Here is a 24190-nt window from a genome sequence, read left to right on the forward strand (position 1 = left end):
CAGAAACTTTCTGAAGGCCTGGGGAAAGGGGGGCTAAGGCAAACTTGATTGCCAAATATAGAAATCGATAAGAAATGAGAGCTAAGTCAGTTAAATTCAGTACATTACTTTCGTTTGTTTTATGTGATAATAAATCTTTACCAACATATGTTATCTAATGAAATTCACTTTGCTCTGTAGAAATTGTTTTGATTTTCACTGGCTTGTAAAAATTCATGAAAATTAGTTCTATTTTACATACATGCCAGTAAAGTTGATATAAAAGCTTTGGATTTGAACTTGACTTCACAAATTAGTTTTGTTATATTGCAAAGCCATGCATTCATAATACCATGCAGGATGCACACATGTAGGTACAAGAGGCTAGTTGAAAGCAGTACCTGTTATATAAGGGTAAACTACTGTTGAATGGTATACACAACTTTGAATCGAGTATCAGCTAAAGTGATAGAGAAACAGAACACACATTAGGACGAATACATGCAAAGAACATGTAACATCAAGGCAGAGAACAATGCATGCACACAAGGACAATACAAACAATTGAATGGTATACACAACTTTGAATCGAGTATCAGCTAAAGTGATAGAGAAACAGAACACACATTAGGACGAATACATGCAAAGAACATGTAACATCAAGGCAGAGAACAATGCATGCACACAAGGACAATACAAACAATTGAATGGTATACACAACTTTGAATCGAGTATCAGCTAAAGTGATAGAGAAACAGAACACACATTAGGACGAATACATGCAAAGAACATGTAACATCAAGGCAGAGAACAATGCATGCACACAAGGACAATACAAACAATTGAATGGTATACACAACTTTGAATCGAGTATCAGCTAAAGTGATAGAGAAACAGAACACACATTAGGACGAATACATGCAAAGAACATGTAACATCAAGGCAGAGAACAATGCATGCACACAAGGACAATACAAACAATTGAATGGTATACACAACTTTGAATCGAGTATCAGCTAAAGTGATAGAGAAACAGAACACACATTAGGACGAATACATGCAAAGAACATGTAACATCAAGGCAGAGAACAATGCATGCACACAAGGACAATACAAACAATTGAATGGTATACACAACTTTGAATCGAGTATCAGCTAAAGTGATAGAGAAACAGAACACACATTAGGACGAATACATGCAAAGAACATGTAACATCAAGGCAGAGAACAATGTATGCACACAAGGACAATACAAAGAAACAATGAAAAAAAAGCATATAATAAATCTTAGCATAAATAAATAAACAATTAGTTCAAGTATGGACTTTCAAATGAACAAAAACACCATTAATCATATGATCCAAAGAAATTTAAATGATGTTTTTATAATGAGCATCATGGCATCTGCTGATTACACATTTTTGTCCTATTTAAACATTTTGTTTGTATGGTAGTGTATATATACTGGTAAAATATCAATCGCTGGTGATCTACATTTTGGCTTATTAGTTTTAATTTTGAATAAAGAATACAGTGTTTCATTCATTGTGATTGTGCAAAGAATCCACTGACTTGCGAAATTGAAACAATCAATTGTTAGAGAATAACTAGGCTACATGCTACTATTAAATAATTTGGCTTAAACATTTTAGATTTATTTAGTGATATTCAACCATTGAAAATCAAGAAATGTTGTCGCAGTGAAAATTTCTGTGGCCATCATACACAAGTCTGTGACCTTCACACAGTTCATTAATTACACAAAATCTTAAAATCAGCAAAATTTATAGAAAAAATAGTAAAAATATCTTAGCAGTGCCAAAAAGTTGAACATATAGATATACAGAATGTTGAACTAGTCAAATTCAAATTACAAATAATCAAGCCTACTGTGAACTATAAATTACTAGGAGATACTGAATTGTTCAAAGCTATTTGTACTATTTGCTCTGTGAAAACTGTCCTAAAATATAAATGGGAAAACATCTTACTCTCGTAAGTAACATGCTAGAACTATGAATCTTCATAGTGTATGTTACTTACTCAAAACATACAACACATAGTATAATGGCTTAAGAACAACAAAATATACAAGCAATAACCGTCGTAAGAAGATATATTTTTACTTACACCCTGACGATGACTGTGAAGGTGTCAATAACCAATTGCTATCACTAACACGTCCTTGTAAGATATCTAATACTGCTTTGTGGATAAACACGTATTGAGCCTGAAATATATAAAGGACACAATTTTTTAACAGAGAAAGATGAAAAATCGACTCAGATATAAAATATATGTATGCAATCAAACAGATTGAGTTGAACTATTAACATGATTTCAACTGATTGCCTATGAATACAAATATCTACACATATCGTATATACTCTATTAGTAGTGCATGTGTATATAATGTAAAATACAGCGATGGTCAAAATAACTTATCTTTTGATGATATTTCAATGATTTTTTATTTACATGCATTTCTATTAGAAGATTGGCTTCTGAGAGAGCAAATGTATGTAGTACATGTATTTTTGGGAAGGGTTACTTGGCTTAGTGCATGATTGCTTCTGTTGTTGGTCAATTCCCCCACTATACATCAGATTTCCAGATGATTTGTTTTGGTCCATTTTAATATTAATTTATGCAAAACTATATGATGAATAATAATTATTTTGAAGTATTAGTGCGAAAAGACCATTAATACTGAACTCTTACCTCTGTCTGAACCATAAAACACCTCTGCTGTCTCATCTTAGCTACAAGTCCAAAGACGTCAATGAATTCATTCTCCTTCCTAGCAAGGTGTTGTAGTAGGAAATCCAAACACATGAACGTACCAGAACGTCCAACACCAGCACTGTGAATGTATAACAAACATTATTGTGATAATAAAGGTAGATGTGCCATAACATTATTTGCTTGGCGTCCCAAAATAACCAGAACAAGCATAACATTATCAACTTCGCTCTGATGACATTAACAAGTTACCACAATATACAATCATCTTGCACCCTCTGACAACCTCAATATAAAAGGTAATGCATTTTCCTCTAACAACCACAAAATGTCTGTCACCTAGCACTATCTACCAAACACTATATACAAGTCATTCATCTAGCAACCACAATATACAAGTTGTCTAGCGCCCTCTAGCAACCACTATAACAAGTCACCTAGCGCCCCCAAGCAAGCACAATATACAAGTCATCTAGCAAACACTACCAAGCATACATACGTTGTCTTGTGCCCTCGAGCAAATACTATATTCAAGTCATATAGTGCACACTATAACAACTACAATATACAACAATAATAATCAAAGTGTACATACCTGCAATGGATAACACTAGGACCACTATTCCTTGGTATCTGCCCACGCACAGTACGTATGAATCGTAGCAAAGAGTCTGGGGTTTCAGGCACACCATGATCGGGCCAGGCAGTGAACTGGAAGTGGCGTACAGCTCGGATTTCACGATTCTAACAGTACAATTATTTGATAGGTCAATACAAGTCAATACTCAAGAAAAGAAAACCGGAAGAATGCTTTCTTTAGTGACGAACTAATTATAATTAAGTATGGGAGTTAATTAATATTAAAGACAAAACTGCAATATGGATATAATGCATTTCTTTGCAAATGATTATGACACAGCTGTGTTGAAGTAACTTTGGAAACTACTGTAAAATACTTTATTTTCGCTTGGAATTTATTTTCGCTATTTTCACTGAAGGGATGATTCCGTGAAAATAAAATCCAGCGAATATACTTTTTTTCCTATATTTCACATTAAACTCATCAAAAATCAGTGAAAATAAATTCTAAGCAAAACGCTCAAAAAGCCTTTTCAGCGAAAATTAATTCCAGCAAAAATAAAGTATTCCACAGTACATATAAAATGATAAATACCTCAACCTGTTCAAGAGTGAAGTCACGTACAGTCCATTCTGGTAACACAGACTCAGATGTCATAGTTATTGTAATATTACCGTAATCAGTCGGATCTGAATCAAACGGCCAATAATGATCACACTTTACCTGAAACAGAAATGAAAGATAGCCTCATTTACTGGAATTCTCAGCTACTATTGTATATATTTGATAATAGTTGAAATCATACAATGCCCTAATAAGGACATGCCATCAAAGTTCAGAGTAAAATTTTTCTACTTACCCTTCCCTTCTCTACACACTGTGTAATCATAACTATGGTAGGAGAATTCTGTTCCCAGACCATTCTCCAGAAATCATTTTTACTCGTTGGAAGAGGTCCCTGTGTTGCTATGTATTCTCTTGGTGAAGTGTAACCCTATAAAAGATAGTAATTGATTAAATTATTATACATACAGCAGCAAAAATAATTTTTTTTTCAGTATCAGAGAGATATTATATGAAATCACAACTGTCTTTAGAATAATGCAATACAAAATGTCTCAAAAGTTGCAATATCTGGGAAATTAAGCTAAACAACACAAATACAGAGCCTTGTAAAAAAAATGCTATTCAGAAAAAGTTAACTTACAAATATATAATTAGCATTGATGTACTCAGATTCCATATCATCTTCGTTTTCAGCCAACTTAACTCGAGTATGATCATCTAAAATATCAAATGAGTGTGTGTTACAGTAAAATATTCACCAAATGATATTGTGATCTTTCATAATGTTATCTTTTTCCCCTGATTGGTTAAGAATGGAAATATGAAGTATATATAGCCACAGTGACGAGAGCTGTTCTACTCTTACAGAATCTCAGTCAATATACATGGAACATTTCACCTTTCTACAATCAAATGTTGGAAAACCATTCGTTAAAATTGTGTGGTGGTCTTCATGCTGTTTTCTGTTTGATCGAATATGTATATTTGCGTATCGAAAATACATTTACTAGTGGCTGTGAACAGCAACATGTTCCTTGTCAGAATTTGGAGATGAGCAGCTGTCGCGCTATGAGCCAGATGTTCAAATGATGCACACACAGAACTCTGGACAATCGAATGGCAGATGCATTGGGAAAAAATATGTTTTAGTGTACCGTCAATGGTGATGGTGAAATATTCGGACAAGTATTGTGGGTTCCCATGAAATGAATCATTAACCTTATTCTTGTTGGCCACAAGTACTATAAACAATAACTTGACCATAGAAATAATGAACATCTCAAATTATAACTTTATCAATAACACATTGATAACCTTTGTAATTTTCATGCAAATATGAGGTCAAAGGTGAAATGCACTCCTATAACTTACATGGTAGTATGTTAGTATATCGATTCTTTGATCTGTTCTCGGCCATTTCACCAATACGTGTTGAGTAGTTTGTGCCAACGGGACGTAAATCCTGAGAAGAAGAAAAATCAATATAAACACATTTGCCTACTTAGGTGAGCATCCAAGGATCCAGGCACATTGAAAGTCACCTAGGGGGGTCTAACTGTAAAGTCACATTCAACACTGGGCATTTTTAACCTACAAAATGTATGGGACCCACTAGTGCAGTCAAAATCAAGAGAATACAACTTGGCAATCGTATAACTAACATTTATTATTTTTGAGTCATCTTGTGAGGTCTTTTATCAGTTTTTCATCCCTTAGACATCCTATTCTGTATTTGTAAAATGTATGATACACAGTTGAAACCAGTGTTTTATCCAGCAACCTGCCAGCCTGTCAACTTAACAGGTAACTATTTTCTTTTTGCAACATTTGTATTATTATTTTTTCTATTGTTCTTTGACAATTTTATTAAATATAATGCCAAATAATAATTTGTTTACAGTATAAGTATATTTTTGCCAAGTACTTTCAAATTCCTGGCTAATACTCTGCTCAAAACTGGCAAGTAAGATATTCACAGCAGATCATACAGATTCAAATTGTACCACAATTCTTTTAATAGAAATGTTGCCCTCTGAGAAGGACACCCACAATAATTGTTTCTTAAACTCAATTAAAATGGAGTTAGTAATGATTTTTGGAAAACAAGTGACTCACATCATACTCTTCTTGGAACCTATATTCAGAGTCGGCTGCCATCTGTCTGTAGTGATCAGCATATTTACTGATACGTACAGGTCTATAACAAAGTGATATATTTGAATTAGAGACACTGGATGCTGTGATGATACTCTTCTGTGTAATAATTGTTTTGAAAGTTGGTGAACAAATAATTCAATTTCAAATGGTCAAATATACCAGGGTAGGCCTAATGATTCAGTGTTTTCTCGTTCATGTTGGTTCATGTCATGCATGCAGTATTTGTTTATTGATTAACATACTTCAGCATGTACGCATTTGGTGTAATTTGTAAACTTTTTCTTTTTATATGAAAATCAACTATGAGTAGATATGTGCAATGCATGGTTTTCATTTTATAACACTGTAATCTGCTTAATTTCTATTTTCCTATTATTACTTCATTTTATTGTTGTTAATTATTATTAAGATTAATTTTAAGAAATGTATTTTCTTGAATATTATATGAATAAAAACAAAATTATAAAAGACAAAAAAAAATGCTTAATTTTCACAGCTTGAACATTTGTAATTCAATGATTTGTAGGCATTAATGCAGAGAAAGTTCAGCAAAAGTCTCTGACACTGTCAAAAGAAATTTCACTGCTACGAAATTTCTTGATTTTGACTCACGAGAATTTGTCTCTTGTAAAAGTGGCTCGGTTATTAAATACTGTTGATTGAAACGCAAATTCTACACACGTACCTGGATAATCCCTGTGGTTTAGTTTGTATTGTGACGTTTTTCTGTGACGAGGCAGCGGAAACACTGGATTTCTGGACAGGTGCAGGTTGTCTTGCTTCACGCATCACAAACGTGGGCGATTCACGACGTACTTCAGTGTTGCGTACATATGCAGGGTTTTCTACTCCATCTATGCTTCGTTTATAGCGATAATCTTCAGCACGTCGTCTTGATTGTGCACAACAGCTGATAAAACAAAAGCATAAGACAAGTTTTTTTATTTCAAAAAATTCCAACAACATTTTTAATCAATAATCTTTGGCACGTCGTCTTGATTGTGCACAACAGCTGAGAAAACAAGAGCAGAAGACAAGTTTTTTATTTAAAAAAAATGCCAACAACATTTTTAATTGATGCACGAGATAAGAAATAAGAATATTTTTGTTCTGCTTATAAGAGTACTTACCATCTCCAGCATACTATAATCAATATGACAATGATACCAAGAGCTACAATACCAATAACTGCATATCCAAACCACCAAGGATCATACTCTGAACAAATAAAAACAAGTATTGATACACCTATCAGTATGTTTGTATGTTTCATATGATTCACAATATTTTTCTGGGGGTTGGACAAACAGAAGACAATATTATATTGTTCAGATTTTGATTAAAATCATGGGACTGCACACTTGCACTAGGGTAACGTAATCTGAAAAGCCAATTCTTCTTTTACTATGGATACATTACTGATAGTTTTATATTTCTATTGCATTAACATTTTGATGAACAATTATCGACAGTTGTTTTGAAGACAATTGGGCAGGGTTATACAGACAGAATCTAGAAAATAGAAAGTGCCTGTATAAACATTTCCCCATTCTGTCATAGGTTGTGAAATTGTCACATGTGATGAACATAAGCAAATACTATTGGCGTATTTCACAAACTCACCAGTACTCAACGAGGATGTCCACTCAGTATCTGTATATTGGTATTGATCAACATATGCTCTCACTTTTACACTGCAAATACACATTCAAATGAAATCAGAATTACATGTGCATATCATAAAAACACTACCTTGTAAATAATTCTGTTGAAATACTGTAAAGATACAGTTGAAATTGAGAAAAAGCTGAGTTACAGGTGCGGTAAAGGCAAGTTACAGTTTGGCAGAATACACATATTTATATTATATATAATAATGTTTTTTTATTCTCTGTATTAGTTTAATTTATGATTGGATTTAAAACCCACCCAACTATGAACCTAACACTTACACATATTGTGACAATGGCTGCAATGGACCATTACAATATTTATCAGTGTCCAAAGCACAATCTTCTGAACCAATCACATAGTCTGCCTGGGAAGCGCGCTTCTTTCGTCGTCCGGCAGAATCGGATGTAAATGGGTTGAACCGTTCACTAGTCTGATAGATCGGCCATGGTGTCAGACTCTGTACTTCTGTCCACCCGAGTGGTTCATCCGAGGCGGCCAGTGGTTTAGCTATTGGTAGAACGAAGAAAACAAAGATATTAAGGATTTATCAAATTCATAAAAGAAATACTAGCTAAACAAAAAGTTTTCAAAATTTTAGTAAATGAATGGATAGTGCAACTGATCCATTAAATAGGAATGATCCATTTTAAGGGTAGGAATGTCTGTCCTTTTATTCCCTCAGCTTTTTTTCAATGATTGTATTTCAAGTTTGGCTAATTTAAGTCTGTATTGAAGTTGCTTGTTGTAATTAAAAGACAACCTCAAAAGTTTAATGCACTATAACAATGGATTTTCTCTCAGAACACTATATAAGCAAAGACACTATCAAAACAGCCTAAATTAAAGATGAACACTAATTTGCATAAAAAGGTGGTAGGTTTGTCTTGAGATTTTGCGATCATCTCGCAATACATGCAACTTTTTTAATTTGCATGAAATCTTAACCACATATTCTTGATGCATCCTTGATACGGCAAAATAAAAAACACAACATTGTCTCTTACCACTAGCTTCTGCAACAAGAATAGAATACGATAAAATCGGTCCCCGGCTATCATCGAACAAATCATCCCATAAAGTGATTGTGATAGTTTTATGAGTAGAGCTTTTGAATAATTGACGAGATAATGCATCAGAGCTCGCTTCAGGAACAGGCGGAGGAGCTATAGGCAAAGTGAGTGTTCTTGGTACACTCGGTTCTTCAGTACTATTTCCCTGATCACTTTTAGCTTGAATCTAGAAGTGATTAAATCACATAATGAGGTAGAATGATGTATGAATTGGAATATTTAAAAACAATTCATTTTCATTTCGTTTTACTATTTTGATGTCTTGAGCAATTTCACTGGGTTTTAATTTCACAAACTCGGCAGCAAAACAAGTAGTTCTTTTGTTATTTTATGTGAGCATGAATTTAATTTTACCAAATTTCAGCCTGAATAGTGAAATTAAAATCCAGTAAGCATTTTCAGTATTTATTGCATCAAAAATAGATAAAAATTTCATAACAATGCATATGATGGGACTTTGTATACCATATTTGAGTAAGTGACAGATGTGCATATGGTCATAATACCTTATTTGTCCTTTTCGTAACACATGCACTTACAAAAGTACGTAAATGACAGATGTGTCTATAGGTCATAAAAAATACCCTATTTTTTGTTGAAACAACCATCTCGGATGAACAGAGAGGAATCAATTAAAATAAAGCAGAAATTGTTGAAGACTTACAGTGAATGTATATGTATATCCAGCCCTCAAACCAGCAAATCTTTGATCGGTGTATTCAACTACAGTAGGATCAGCAACAATCAACACAGGATTCAGATTATGTACGTCCCCGTCAATCTACAAGTTATTAAAAATTACATTGTAGGTACTTTTTCAACTCATCTCTTAAGAGCTAAACACCAGATATCCCAAAGAAACAGATGGATTATGCATGAAAAAAATACAATTTCAATTGAAAACAAGCTATACATGGCACAGTCCCAGTTACAGGTAGTTATCAAATTTAAGATACATAGTTTTGTTTATAGTAGTATAGTCAAAATTATGGATACAGAAGATGATGCTCGATTATGATAATTTTTTAACATTAAAATGATTGACATCTTATATCTAATCGCCAAATGAGTACTTGAGAAATATTACCCTAGAACAGCATTAATTAGAACAAAATTTTCATCAGTCGGCATTTTGAATACATCTATATATCTATAACATGATGTAAAACGAATATATAAAATCTGAACATAATCAGTCAAAGCATATCAGAGATATGGCTCTAGAAGCACATTCATTTAAACAAAATGGCCACCTGTCAGCCATTTTGAATCAGATCTGAAAAATAAAATGATACGCATCAGGAACGTATATTTACCGAGTTTGAACAAAAACTATCTATAAACGCCAAAATCCAGTTCTGGAATGCCAGAATGCTTGAATTTTGATGATATTTTTGCACAAAAATGGCTGCCATTTGGCCATTTTAAATCAGATAGTCAAACCAATATACCTATGTCATGATGGACAATGAATATATAAAATCTGAACATAATCAGTCAAAGCCTTGCAAAGATATGGCACTAAAACTGCATTCATTAAATAAAAACAAAATGGCCACCAGTCGATGTGGTAAAGGTACTCAAATGCAATATTCCCCTGTCAAAGATCGGCCTCTCGATGTGAGCAACGAAATATAAAAAGAAATTGATGTTCAAAATCAATTTTTTTGTTTTTTGCGGCAGATGTACGGGATGTGTCTTTCTCGCAACTCGCGATATCTTGCAGTTGACGGAAAATCACCTATTGAATCTATTAACAAACAACTGTCAGGTTTTTCAGCTATTCACGATGAGAACCATCGCCTACGCATGAAAACACGCTACTGATGCACTGTTGCTGCACGGTTGACGTTAGAAAAAATGGTGTTGCAGCAACATTAACATACTTGGTAACAGGGCAATGTGCTACAGATACAACCTAGAATGGCCAATAGACCATTTTCCGTACACTGCGAGAATCATGCGTTATGCGTGAAATCGAACGTAAAAACAGGACAAACAAAGGTCATAGCGTTGTAGTCGCGTTAAACATCGCGTGGGATTCGACAAACGCAAAAGTATTTTGGGGACATTTCCATGCTTAATAATGTGCTGTCCACATTTGATGATAGGCAATTTCGATTAAGTAAGGGTATTCGGAAGCAATATTCCTATGTCGAAGATCGGCCGGTCGGTGTGAGCTACGAAATAAGGAAATTCGAGTTCAAAATCAAATCGTTCGTTTTTTGCGGCAGATGTTCGACGCGCGTCTTTCATGCATCTCGCGAGATCTCGCAATTGTACGGAAAATCACCTATTGGCCGCCACTGCGTACGTTTAATATACAAACAGGAAAAACTGACAAGTGTACAGAATATACATACCGTACTGGTACCAGAAGATTTTATGATGTACATTTCGATAATACTGTTTGGTTTTTCCGGAGCCTTAAATGATGCCACTACAGTCAAATCATCAAGTGCAACTTTGAAATCACGTACAGGACCAGGTACTAATGAAAATAAAATACAATAAATTTCACCATGCAGCCACCTTTTAACAATGTTTCCTTTACGGTTTTATCATTAGTGAATACATTAATTTAATTCAAAGACACAATTATATAAGGTAATGTATAGGGTTGTGAACCCTCTTTTTCTGATGTCCACCTCGAAGTAAAACTGATCGATCTTGCACAATATCCACTAAAATCTACTTGTTACTGTTTCTAGTGTCATAAAGTTTGACTGGGAATCACTCACCATCTGGAAAAGTTCTTTGTTGAAACGTTGACGCTTGACTCATAAGACCACCTTTCCTGGAGCTCACACTTATAATGTATGTCACAAAAGAATCCAAGTTACTAAAAGTATACATTAGTTCTGTTGTTGTAGCAACCTCAATTAACTCATTTGACCCAAAAACTGCAATACTGACTTCATACTCGTCTGCTTCTCCACCAATGGGTTCAGTCCAGCTGACTTCAATCAAAGATTTGGTCACTTCGATTGATTCAACAGGGCCTGGTGGATAAGGTCCTGCAGAGGAAATTATGGTACAGTTTCATAATTAATGTTGAAATATCCTTGTGCTTGAAAGCAGTTTCAAATCAAACTTGTCTGTGTTCCAAGTGAGAAAGAATATCAAACAAATCAATGAGATATACAGGAAGTGATTTAAAGTGATGATTACATTAACCCTCTGAGCGCCAAAGTCAATTTTAGTCAACATCAACAAAACAGTTCCATTTGTAGTATAAATTTCAACTTTTTTGATCAAAAATTAGAAGCAATGTCACATTTTGTCTGTTTGGTCCAAATCTAACTTTGAATTCATTGAAAATTACAGAAAATGTGAACATTTTTTTTTACCTCAGTTTGCACTCAAAGCATTTGAACGAAAATTAGGGGGGGGGGGAATATCAGACAATGGATTTTTTAACAGAGTTTTAGTATATTGCCAATTTAATGTCATATAATAATTAGCACAGTAAAAGTTGTTCACCAACATAATGATAGGCATTACTGAGAGCTGTAATACTGATAAATAATTCTTACGTGTCGTGATCTGTTCTGTTGTAAGAGATGTACTCTGTAAACCTCCACTGTATGCAGTGATGGTGAATATGTAAGATTGTGCATTATCCAAACCAATGATTTCTTTAGACGTTTCCAATGGCGACGCTGATATCTGTGGTGCTGTCGGTGTGGTGTACGGACTGTATGTGATGACGTATTCATCCACTTCACCGGTAGATGGTTCCCAAGACACTCTCACAGATATGGGACCGATGTCATCTGGATTTACTGTAACACTTTGAGGTGGTGTCGGAGCTAGTAAATAAAATCACAAACCAGGTTATCTTAGCTACATGTACAATAGACGAGTTTTGAGGTACAGCACCTACAATCAGTTTCCATGCGCGCATGAGGGGTTGATTTCTAGCTGACGCATTGTATACAGAGTATACATTAATTATAGCCTAGGCAGGTGATCAGATTGCATAATTTCCTTTTCAATGTAAATATCATTGTCATTAATAATTTCAACTTACTCATTGTAGATAAGTATTTACTAAGGTTACTAATACAAGACATATTTGGACAAATTGCTAAGTACAATGGAGATACATGGTTGTTTTGAAAGCTTATAGGTCAAAGCTAACTATTAACGTTAAGTTCCACTACCCTGTACATACCAGTAAGGTGGTAACCTAATAGGTAAAGCCACATACATACATGTCTGATAGAATGAGGAAATGTTAGTTTCCTAATGTTTTGTTGATCCATATCAATTTTCAATGCATGTATTCCAAATGCATTATTAAATAAATGCTGAACATATATCTTGTTGTAGTGTTAGACAGACTGAATACAAACAAAAATTAAAACCACGTCACTACATCATTTTTCATTTTTTCCCTTAAACAAAACCCTCTTTTTGGCTGGCTTTAAAATGAATTTGACTGAAATTTGTCGAAGAAGAAATTAGTTGAACAGATGATTACAGTGTGAATTAAATCAGCAAAAAATTTGGAATTGCTCCACTGGTATAAATTAGTGTTGAAGATCAAAAGTAAATAAAGCAGAAAAACGCAAAACAAAAAACAATGCGATTTAAAAACAAACTCACTAGTGGTTTGTGCAACAGTTGTGGCAACACTGTTAACCTCTGTACTTCCAACTAATACAACAGTTTTCAGACCAATATTGTACTCTCTGCCTGGTTTTAGATCTACAAGAGTGTATGCTGAAACAGTGTCAGGAACGTCAAAGTCAGCAACTCCGTCATCCCGAGGAGGGTTTAAAGTAACTATGTATCGATCAATGTTAACACCAGTCGGCTGTACCCAGGATAGATCTATAGATGTTGTATCCGAGTCTGTGATAACAAAATCCTCTGGAGTTGGTGGTTCTGAAATGATATAAAAAATATGTGATACAAAAAGCTGATGCTGAGTGGAATTAATTATTACAAGTGTTTTTGATTTCACTAAAGTAACAGTATAGTAACTGTTTAAATACCGATAACAGTGAAATCTGAGGTTTCAGATATGTGATACAAATATTTTCAGGTAAAAATGCACTTCAAGAGGTGGCACCCAGAAAAACAAGTCATTGAAAATGACACAGTCCCCGTTAAATTTTTAAAAGTTCTCTTTGTGCTAGTCATATTAAAGCGAAGAAGTTGTTGTGAGCGTGTCCTTGAAACTTGAGTTCCAAGTGGCGTATACAACAGATTGTTTATTTACATCAAAACACGTGTTCCTTGTAGTAGTAATATGGCCAAAAATAAAAACAGCCATTATTCGGCCATCTTTGATCTGATTATTAAACACACTGATATGTATGATGTATGTGCCAAATATGAATGAAAATGGTACATAAATTGTGGAAATATAGCAGTAAGGCCAAAAAGTCAGATGGCTGTCAATCGACCATCCTTGACCAGATTTTGAAACAAATTGTCATGGACATGCATCCTAACATGTATAAAGTACATATACATGTATGTGCCAAATTTGAATGAAAACTGAGAGAGCACGTCCATGATACCGCATAAAAAAAACAAAAAAAACAAGATGCCTGCCAGTCGACCATCTTTGATCCAATTGCGAAATAAATCGTCATGGACATGTATCCTAACATGTATAATCTATGTACCAAGTTTGAATGACAACTGACAAAGCATGTCCAAAATACAACATTTTCAAAAAACAAGATGGCTGCCAGTCGGCCATTTTGAATCAAATCACCTAAACCACACATGTGCATATATCCCACATAAGGTACTAGGCACATGCAAAGAATGAACGGAATCGGTCCATAGGATTCTGAAATATGACTCTGGACAGAGTGACTGACGGACGGACGGACGAACGGACAGACACACGGACAGACTCAGGAACTCACGGATGGTCGGGGACATGTATCCTAACATGTCATGGACATGTATTCTAACATGTATAATCTATGTACCAAGTTTCAATGAAAACTGACAAAGCATGTCCAAAATACAACATTTTCAAAAACAAGATGGCTGCCAGTCGGCCATTTTGAATTGAATCGCTAAACCACTGCACGTGCATACATTGTATGTCCCACATAAAGTACTAGGCACATGCAAAGAATGAACGGAATCGGTCCAAGGGATTCTGAGATATGACTCCGGACAGACGCACAGACGCACGGACGGACGGAGACCGAATTATAAGTCCCTGTTTTCGGACTTCGTCCGAACGGTGACTAAAAAATATAAGAGCTAGACACACAAACTTTGAAACAAGTATTTATATTAAATCAGAATATATAGTAAAGTGAAAACAGTTGAATAAATATTTTTTGATTTGTTACACTAACAAGCCAGAGTTAACATAACCGACGGCAGATGCCGCAGACAAAATCTTCCCCATCCTATACCTTAGCCTTCTCATTTATGATTAGGGCAAGTTAAAAAAGTAGCAATAGAATACGCTCCAATGCATGATTTTGGATGTTATTATGTATTTTTTTCTCATTTGCTACAGATCTTGATCGAGTTTTTTAAATAATAAAGTAAACATTTTTTTTGTAAATTTGCTTGAAAAGTAACAAAAGTAGAATTCAAAGACAAATGGAGCCAGAACATCAGTCAAAACTACATGTATCAAAGCATTATTGCGAAATCATCAATATAGTTTTGTTCAATTCTTGCTATCTTCAAATAATGAAGCAACAGATAAACTTACTAGTATACACAGTAGTTTGTCTAGTGTCGCTCCGATGGTTGCCAGCAATTGTCTTAATTCCAATTGTATATGCACTCGCTGACTGGAGGCCAGTAAACGTGTAATCTGTTTTCGTGGCATCAAGGATTGCAGGTGAATTGTCGTTGCCATTGTCAGGACTATAACTGATCTCATACTGGTCAACAACACCTTCTGATGGAGACCATGACAAATGGATGCGATTTTCAGTAACATCTGCAGCATTCACAACGATTTGACCCGGCACGGCTGGCTCTGTAAACGTATTAAATATAACATGTCAATCAAGTATTTACAGACTTTGTAATCACAGTTTTGTTTTTGAAAATCTGTTATTCTGTGAGGCTAATGTAAAAGTACACTATTGACAATTTCATACATGTTGAACAATACCCGGTTACTTACTAGCCTTGTTTTAAAAAATAACTTTTAGGTAGAGCAAGAATAAACAAGCAGCCTCTCAGCTAACTTGCTGACAATCAGACTATTGGTTTTCAACAAGAAGTCAAAAACATCACTTTTTACCAAAAATGACAAAACTATTCATCAAAATTAGAGATTTGAAGATATCATAACGAAATGAATAAATCTGAGAGAGGTACATATACACCAAGTATCAAAGCGATTGTAGTTTTCAAAAAGAAGTAAAGTTGACACGGATGACGGACAATCACTCATATAATGAGCTCCGTTCGACAAAGTCGACAGTGAAGCTAAAAAATGATCACCCACCCACCCTCCCCTCCAAATGAAAATATAGGAAAAAATTACATACACTTGTTTTGGAAAGGTATGGTCCATGCATACGCATCTTTTTTTTAAAATGGGTCACCAAGCTTTCAATGCATAATTTGATGCTGAAAGGTCAATATGATTGCACTGGTACATTGGTGGAAATTTGCCCAAAACTAAAAAAAATTCTTATTATTTTGCACTTGGACAAACAATTGCTGTCGGCCTATAGTCCAGACTGCCTCAAGTAATTAATAAATAATAAAAAAGTAACCTGTCGGCTGAGATGACAATTTTATTCAATGACATCAAAATTAGATAATTGAAGATATCACCACGAAATGAACAAATCTGAGAGAAGTCCACATGTAGTACCTATATGTATAATATCAAAGCAATTGGACTTGTGGTTTTTAACAAGAAGTCAAAAATATCACTTTTTACCAAAAATTACAAAAATATTCACCAAAATTAGAGAATTAAAGATATCACCATGAAATGAACAAATCGAAGATAGGTCGTCCCAAGGTACATATACACCAAGTATCAAAGCATTCAGGCTTGTAGTTGTTAAGAAGAAGTCGAAAAAGTAAAACATTTACATGGACGACGACGGACAATCACTAATATGATAAGTTCCACTCCACAGAGCTAAAAAAGCTGTACTTTTTTACCAAATGATTCTGGTTGATGCTATTTGGAATAAAACATTATCTTGTTTACATGCATTTTAGTAAACTACTATATTCAGGTTCATGTCTAAATGTATTGGTCAATGTATTCATGATAGTTCATGTGAGTGAATTGATAGAAGCATCTTGCATTGATTCTCTGTCTAATTAATATTCATGAATAAATGTGCAAGTCTGCACAGAAGAGCTACTTGTCTACAGGCAGCTTTGACTGTATTTCCAAACATGTGTATTTATTTTTTTTTAAACAAAATTTTAAAGTGATGTGCAAAATATAAGAAAACTTGAACACACTGAGGACTGTGAGGTCAATAAAATATCAACAAATTGGAGTGGTTTGTAATAACACCAGGATACATACTTGTTCTTTCAGTGACAATATCAATGCCGTGATCAGTGAGGTCATTCCCAATAGCTGTCTGTACTGTGATCTGATATTCACGACCAGGAGTCAAATCAGAAAACGTCCGAGAAGTCTGTTCTTTAAGGATAGATATCGGTGATTTGGGGTTTCCGTCATCCGGGCTTTTTGATATCGAGTACAGCGTGTAGTCTCCACTTGGTGCGGTCCATTGTATTGCGATAGTGTCTTCAGAGATCTCATTCACGATAATATCTAAGGTTACGGGTTCATCAGCTACCATAAAAGACAAGCATAGTTGAAACATGTACATAAAAATACAAGAAAAACATTTCCTTCAAATTTGGATTCCCAGAATGCACTATATATGTAGACACCCAACTGGTTGCCTCATCACTATGCTAACTATGGAAAATGATGAATCAGTTATTTATATGATCAAAAATATCGAAACATTGTGGCAATAAATGTTGTCTATAAATCACAAAATCAAACAATTTTCATTGCAACAAATATAATCACTCCAGGCCATTCATTTGCAGGTATTTTAAAAGATTCTTCTAAACTTGATTTCAGGTTTCTGGAGATGGATAAAATTTCTCATGAACTGTGAAAAGCCCAAATGTTGCTTATAGATGCCAGTGAGCGGTCTTCTACAGATCATACAAATTGGGCAACAAATCAAATCTAATTTTGTATGCAAATTCATTGAAAATAATTAAAAACATTGAGCATTTGAAAGAGAAAAATTAGTGTTCCCCTTGGATACAAACAGACTGGTGGTATAACCACAGTGAATTGATTTACCACCACACTACTCTGACACAATTAACCTGATTGCCACAGTGGTTTACTTGCTTTTGACTCATTATAATTGATTAATTTGTAATACAATATAAAATAATTGTAAATTGTAAATAAATAATTCTGGACATTGAACGACTCAGCAAGTATGTTAATCATCAAAATTTTTAATTTAAATAATTATGATTTAGTGATTTAGCAAGTGTGTTAATCATCACAATTCTTATTTTTAAATAATTATGGAATTAATAGATTAGTATGTAAATAGTGATTCAAGTTTCTTTGGAAAAGACTGAATTATAGGAAATGGAAATTTGACAAAACTGAGGGGTACTTACGCGTAGTTGTAATAACTTCACGGTGGATACTTTCTTTACCATTGGACAATGAGAATAATCTTATAGTGAATTCAACATTAGGCTGCAAACCAGTGATGACTACGGATCTTGTATCGGCCGCAATAGTGTAAGGTGATGACAAATCTCCATCAGAAGGAGTGTATGTCATTTTATATTCATCCACGACGCCATCAGCGGCAGCAAAGCTAAGTTTTATATGTGATGCTCGGACTTCATTCAAAGTGATCTCACCTGGTTTTGCAGGAACTGATAAAGTAATTTATAGTGCAACAAAGTTAATATATTAAACAGTCCTAAAACGACTTCACATTATCACTATTATTTTGATAATTGTGGTTATCCATCAATGAAACAATTGTTGCTGGTATGAACAACAACAGTCAATCATAGTTGCCAATATAAATAATGGTGACATCACAGCCAATCATAGTTGCTGAATAAATAGGCCGACATCACAGCCAATCATAATGGCTGATATAAATAATGAAATAAGATCACAGCCAATCATATTTGCTGAATAAATAATGGGATGACACAACAACCAATCACATTTGCCAATATAAATGATGGATGACATTACAGCCAATCATAGTTGCTGAATAAATAATGGATGAAACCACAGCCAATCATAAGTGATGGTTAGGCCAGTCTAATCCATGCACGACGCATGACACATGTATGAATTTGTGTAACACATTCAATGATATCTGTACAGTACCCTTCAATGAGTTGACATGTCTTAGTGAATCCCTGTGCCATTACAGCATCATGACTTACCTGTGTTGTCACTGATATACACTGCTTGACTTTCCTCCTCACCAGATAGTGTACTAACACTGACAGTGTATGTCTCACCAGGTGTTAACCCTTCCAGCGTGATCTGCGTAACACCTGACTGCAGTTCCGTTGGTGAGTCAGTCACAGCATCTGGGCTGTATGTTACAATATAGGAATTGAAAACGTTCACTGCTGCCTCCCAAGATACTGTTAAGGAGTTGGTGGTCACATCTTCTACTGTGAGAGCTCCTGGAGAAGATGGTACTGTAGCAATAGAAATTTAACTTTAGTAGAATGAACACTATTTCATGTATTATACATTCATCAAGATACAGTGTGACTAAATCATGCAACATTGACTGTGGGTTAAAAATTGCATTTTAACTTGCACCTTAATTTAAATTCTGGTAAAACTTTTTTAAAAAAATTGGATGGTGAGGTGATATTCTTTTTACTGAAATATCTCGGGGAAATTGCTCTATGTGCAAATTCGAATGTAAAAACAGGACAAACTTAGAATCCTGAAAATTTTCTTATGAGTAATCAGCCTAAATAATTTGCATATTACTCAGTATTTATAAATAAGAGAGAGCCAGCTTGCAAGTAAAATTACACAGTCAGTACTCGATAGGTTTAGTCTTTTCCATGAAAAGAAACCCTAACCCGCATTTTTTTTCATTGGCCTAATAATATCTGAGAAAATTTCACACTGCGAAACACGAAATGAATAACACCATTGGTGTTTAACAATTCCAAAATGGCTGTCACAACATGTCAGCACAGATGAATCGAGCTGCAAAGTAGACGGAAAAGAGGTGGAAACTGAATATTCTCGACAAATTTATTTCTGTGACATGGCGATGTTTGAAGTCATTCAAAATTTAAGGTTAGGGTTAGGGTAAGGTTAGGGTTTTGTTTTGTTTCGTTTCGTGGAAAAGACTAAGCCTACTCGGTACACAAGACTCACCTGTTCTTTGAGTCAGGCTCAAAGCATCACTGGTAGACTCTCCTCTCTTAGCAACAAGAGATATTGTATACATATCACCTGGTCTTAGCAGTTGTATTGTAGAAGATGTCTCAAGTTTATCAACTGTTCTCTCAGAAGCTCCGTCCGAAGATGAGGGTGACCATGACAACTCATACTCATCAAATAATGTACTTGCTGGTTGAGACCATGTGACTGTTATTGATGTGTCGTCATAGCTTGTTACAGATAAATCCACAGGTGGTAAGGGTGCTGAAAAGTAAACACAAAAACATTGGTCGTACTAGTTAAATCAAAGTAATATGATGGTAAATTGGCATATAAACCTTCATAAATAATCACACTATTTAATAAAGTTAGTAATTTAAAAGTTATTTAAAACAAAGGCTATTATAGCTGTTTACAGTACATCAAACCTGAATCATTTTGAATAGAGAAAATTAAAAATAGCTTTCTGTTTATAAAATTGATTATTATTTTGGTCTTTGAGCAAAGGCAAATTTGCAAACATTTTGCTGGATGGATGGTTATATAAATGTAGTCTTTATACACATGTTGCTCAAAGCTTGTGCCTTGGGACAGACCAAAAGTGGTCACTATAGGCAGGTGGTCTTTATACACAGGTTACTCAAAGCTTCTGCCTTGGGACAGGCCAAAGGTGGTCACTATAGGCAGGTGGTCTTTATACACAGGTTACTCAAAGCTTGTGCCTTGGGACAGGCCAAAAGTGGTCACTATAGGCAAGTGGTCTTTATACACAGGTTACTCAAAGCTTCTGCCTTGGGACAGGCCAAAAGTGGTCACTATAGGCAGGTGGTCTTTATACACAGGTTACTCAAAGCTTGTACCTTGGGACAGGCCAAAAGTGGTCACTATAGGCAGGTGGTCTTTATACACAGGTTAGGCAAAGCTTGTGCTTTGGGACAGGCCAAAAGTGGTCACTATAGGCAGGTGGTCTTTATACACAGGTTACTCAAAGCTTGTACCTTGGGACAGGCCAAAAGTGGTCACTATAGGCAGGTGGTCTTTATACACAGGTTAATCAAAGCTTCTGCCTTGGGACAGGCCAAAAGTGGTCGCTATAGGCAGGTGATCTTTATACACAGGTTACTCAAAGCTTGTACCTTGGGACAGGCCAAAAGTGGTCACTATAGGCAGGTGGTCTATATACACAGGTTACTCAGCTTGTACCTTGGGACAGGCCAAAAGTGGTCACTATAGGCAGGTGGTCTTTATACACAGGTTACTCAAAGCTTGTACCTTGGGACAGGCCAAAAGTGGTTGCTATAGGCAGGTGATCTTTATACACAGGTTACTCAAAGCTTGTGCCTTGGGACAGGCCAAAAGTGGTCACTATAGGCAGGTGGTCTTTATACACAGGTTACTCAAAGCTTCTGCCTTGGGAGAGACCAAAAGTGGTCACTATAGGCAGGTGATCTTTATACACAGGTTACTCAAAGCTTGTGCCTTGGGACAGGCCAAAAGTGGTCACTATAGGCAGGTCGTCTTTATACACAGGTTACTCAAAGCTTGTGCCTTGGGACAGGCCAAAAGTGGTCAGGCAGGTGGTCTTTATACACAGGTTACTCAAAGCTTGTACATTGGGACAGGCCAAAAGTGGTCACTATAGGCAGGTGGTCTTTATACACAGGTTACTCAAAGCTTCTGCCTTGGGACAGGCCAAAAGTGGTCACTATAGGCAGGTGATCTTTATACACAGGTTACTCAAAGCTTCTGCCTTGGGACAGGCCAAAAGTGGTCACTATAGGCAGGTGGTCTTTATACACAGGTTACTCAAAGCTTGTACCTTGGGACAGGCCAAAAGTGGTCACTATGGGCAGGTGGTCTTTATACACAGGTTACTCAAAGCTTCTGCCGTGGGACAGGCCAAAAGTGGTCACTATAGGCAGGTGATCTTTATACACAGGTTACTCAAAGCTTGTGCCTTGGGACAGGCCAAAAGTGGTCACTATAGGCAGGTGGTCTTTATACACAGGTTACTCAAAGCTTGTGCCTTGGGACAGGCCAAAAGTGGTCACTATAGGCAGGTGGTCTTTATACACAGGTTACTCAAAGCTTCTGCCTTGGGACAGGCCAAAAGTGGTCACTATAGGCAGGTGATCTTTATACACAGGTTACTCAAAGCTTGTACCTTGGGACAGGCCAAAAGTGGTCACTATAGGCAGGTGGTCTTTGTGCACAGGTTACTCAAAGCTTGTTCCTTGGGACAGGCCAAAAGTGGTCACTATAGGCAGGTGGTCTTTATACACAGGTTACTCAAAGCTTGTGCCTTGGGACAGGCCAAAAGTGGTCACTATAGGCAGGTGGTCTTTATACACAGGTTACTCAAAGCTTCTGCCTTGGGACAGGCCAAAAGTGGTCACTATAGGCAGGTGGTCTTTATACACAGGTTACTCAAAGCTTGTGCCTTGGGACAGGCCAAAAGTGGTCACTATATGCAGGTGGTCTTTATACACAGGTTACTCAAAGCTTCTGCCTTGGGACAAGCCAAAAGTGGTCACTATAGGCAGGTGGTCTTTATACACAGGTTACTCAAAGCTTGTGCCTTGGGACAGGCCAAAAGTGGTCACTATAGGCAGGTGGTCTTTATACACAGGTTACTCAAAGCTTCTGCCTTGGGACAAGCCAAAAGTGGTCACTATAGGCAGGTGGTCTTTATACACAGGTTACTCAAAGCTTGTTCCTTGGGACAGGCCAAAAGTGGTCACTATAGACAGGTGGTCTTTATACACAGGATACTCAAAGCTTCTGCCTTGGGACAGGCCAAAAGTGGTCACTATATGCAGGTGGTCTTTATACACAGGTTACTCAAAGCTTGTTCCTTGGGACAGGCCAAAAGTGGTCACTATAGGCAGGTGGTCTTTATACACAGATTACTCAAAGCTTGTGCCTTGGGACAGGCCAAAAGTGGTCACTATAGGCAGGTGATCTTTATATAGAGGTGTTCTCTAACACAGGTTTGACTGTATGTAATAGCGCAACTAGCATATCCATTTGTCCAACAACAGGTCATCAAGTTGGAAAGAAATTGAAAAAACTTGCTGTTTGTTTCAAACACAGGTGCCCCAATGAATGAATAAAGAAATATATTAATTTAACTGAGCTTACTTGTGGTGATCTGCAACTTTGTAGGATCACTTTTTTCAACACCACTAGTTGAATCTGAACCACTTGTTGTCACAACAATAATTTCGTATGTGGTTCCTGACGTCAATCCAGACATCTGCCATTCTCGTGGATCAGTAAGTTGGAATAAGTGTCCTGTGGTCACATCACCAAGTTTACCATAGGATACTTCATAACCGTCATAATCACCATTAGGGGCCTCCCACGAAAAGAGGATAGAATCGGATTTAATTTCCAGAACATCAATTGATGGAACTGCATTTGGTTCTGAAAAAAACAATAATGTACATTTTTGCATGAGCAAAACCATGGTTTAAAAAGTGGCTGCATGCTGTGTGAATTCTGTTCGTTGCAAGTTCAATGTGAGCCATAGATACAACACATGTAAATTACTAAAAATTTGAACATGAACTGCACAAATTCCCCCAACAGCAGTGTGATTTGATTTCCGTAAATTTTGTTAATAAACTCTGAACAATGATAGGCAAGAAATTTTATACCAATCAAGTGAGCAGCACAGGAGCTGCTGTTCTCACCATCTATAACAATAAAATTCATCTTAACAAAAAAGGCTGGCATAAATGTGTCCACTTTTGTTTTCTTTGAAACTTTCGATCAGGATCAGCAAGTGATTGTAAATTATACCAAATAGAACCAAAATCAACAGAAATAACAGCAAAATACATAAAAATGTGCAAGATTTAGGAAGTAAAATTTATGACATTCAAGAAGATTTGAGTACCAAACTAAAAGTTATTTTATTAATATTTCTCAAAAAATAGGATGTAAAATGAAATCTATTTTTTTTTTCAAAGATGACCTGTACACAGGGAAAAGGAC

General features: G+C 35.8%; 1 protein-coding gene across 1 annotated transcript in view; it reads right to left on the reverse strand.

Moving 5' to 3' along the window:
* Positions 1–24190, reverse strand: part of LOC100378012 (receptor-type tyrosine-protein phosphatase beta-like) — a 51443-nt gene that overhangs the window by 2628 nt on the left and 24625 nt on the right. The window contains exons 25-48 of the mRNA XM_085506511.1: positions 23333–23617; positions 20186–20455; positions 19219–19482; positions 18421–18687; positions 17279–17554; positions 15476–15748; positions 13381–13662; positions 12306–12581; positions 11511–11786; positions 11133–11260; positions 9434–9550; positions 8704–8935; positions 7978–8206; positions 7649–7719; positions 7156–7243; positions 6711–6935; positions 5984–6065; positions 5240–5330; positions 4509–4585; positions 4161–4295; positions 3896–4024; positions 3317–3465; positions 2701–2842; positions 2110–2209 (exon numbers count right to left, since the gene is read on the reverse strand). Coding sequence (XP_085362637.1) covers positions 2110–2209; positions 2701–2842; positions 3317–3465; positions 3896–4024; positions 4161–4295; positions 4509–4585; positions 5240–5330; positions 5984–6065; positions 6711–6935; positions 7156–7243; positions 7649–7719; positions 7978–8206; positions 8704–8935; positions 9434–9550; positions 11133–11260; positions 11511–11786; positions 12306–12581; positions 13381–13662; positions 15476–15748; positions 17279–17554; positions 18421–18687; positions 19219–19482; positions 20186–20455; positions 23333–23617 — 4464 coding nt within the window. The remainder of the gene's footprint in view (positions 1–2109; positions 2210–2700; positions 2843–3316; positions 3466–3895; positions 4025–4160; positions 4296–4508; positions 4586–5239; positions 5331–5983; positions 6066–6710; positions 6936–7155; positions 7244–7648; positions 7720–7977; positions 8207–8703; positions 8936–9433; positions 9551–11132; positions 11261–11510; positions 11787–12305; positions 12582–13380; positions 13663–15475; positions 15749–17278; positions 17555–18420; positions 18688–19218; positions 19483–20185; positions 20456–23332; positions 23618–24190) is intronic.

The sequence above is a fragment of the Saccoglossus kowalevskii genome, chromosome 12, assembly GCF_978046115.1.
Source record: "Saccoglossus kowalevskii chromosome 12, keSacKowa6.1, whole genome shotgun sequence".
Lineage (NCBI taxonomy): Eukaryota > Metazoa > Hemichordata > Enteropneusta > Harrimaniidae > Saccoglossus > Saccoglossus kowalevskii.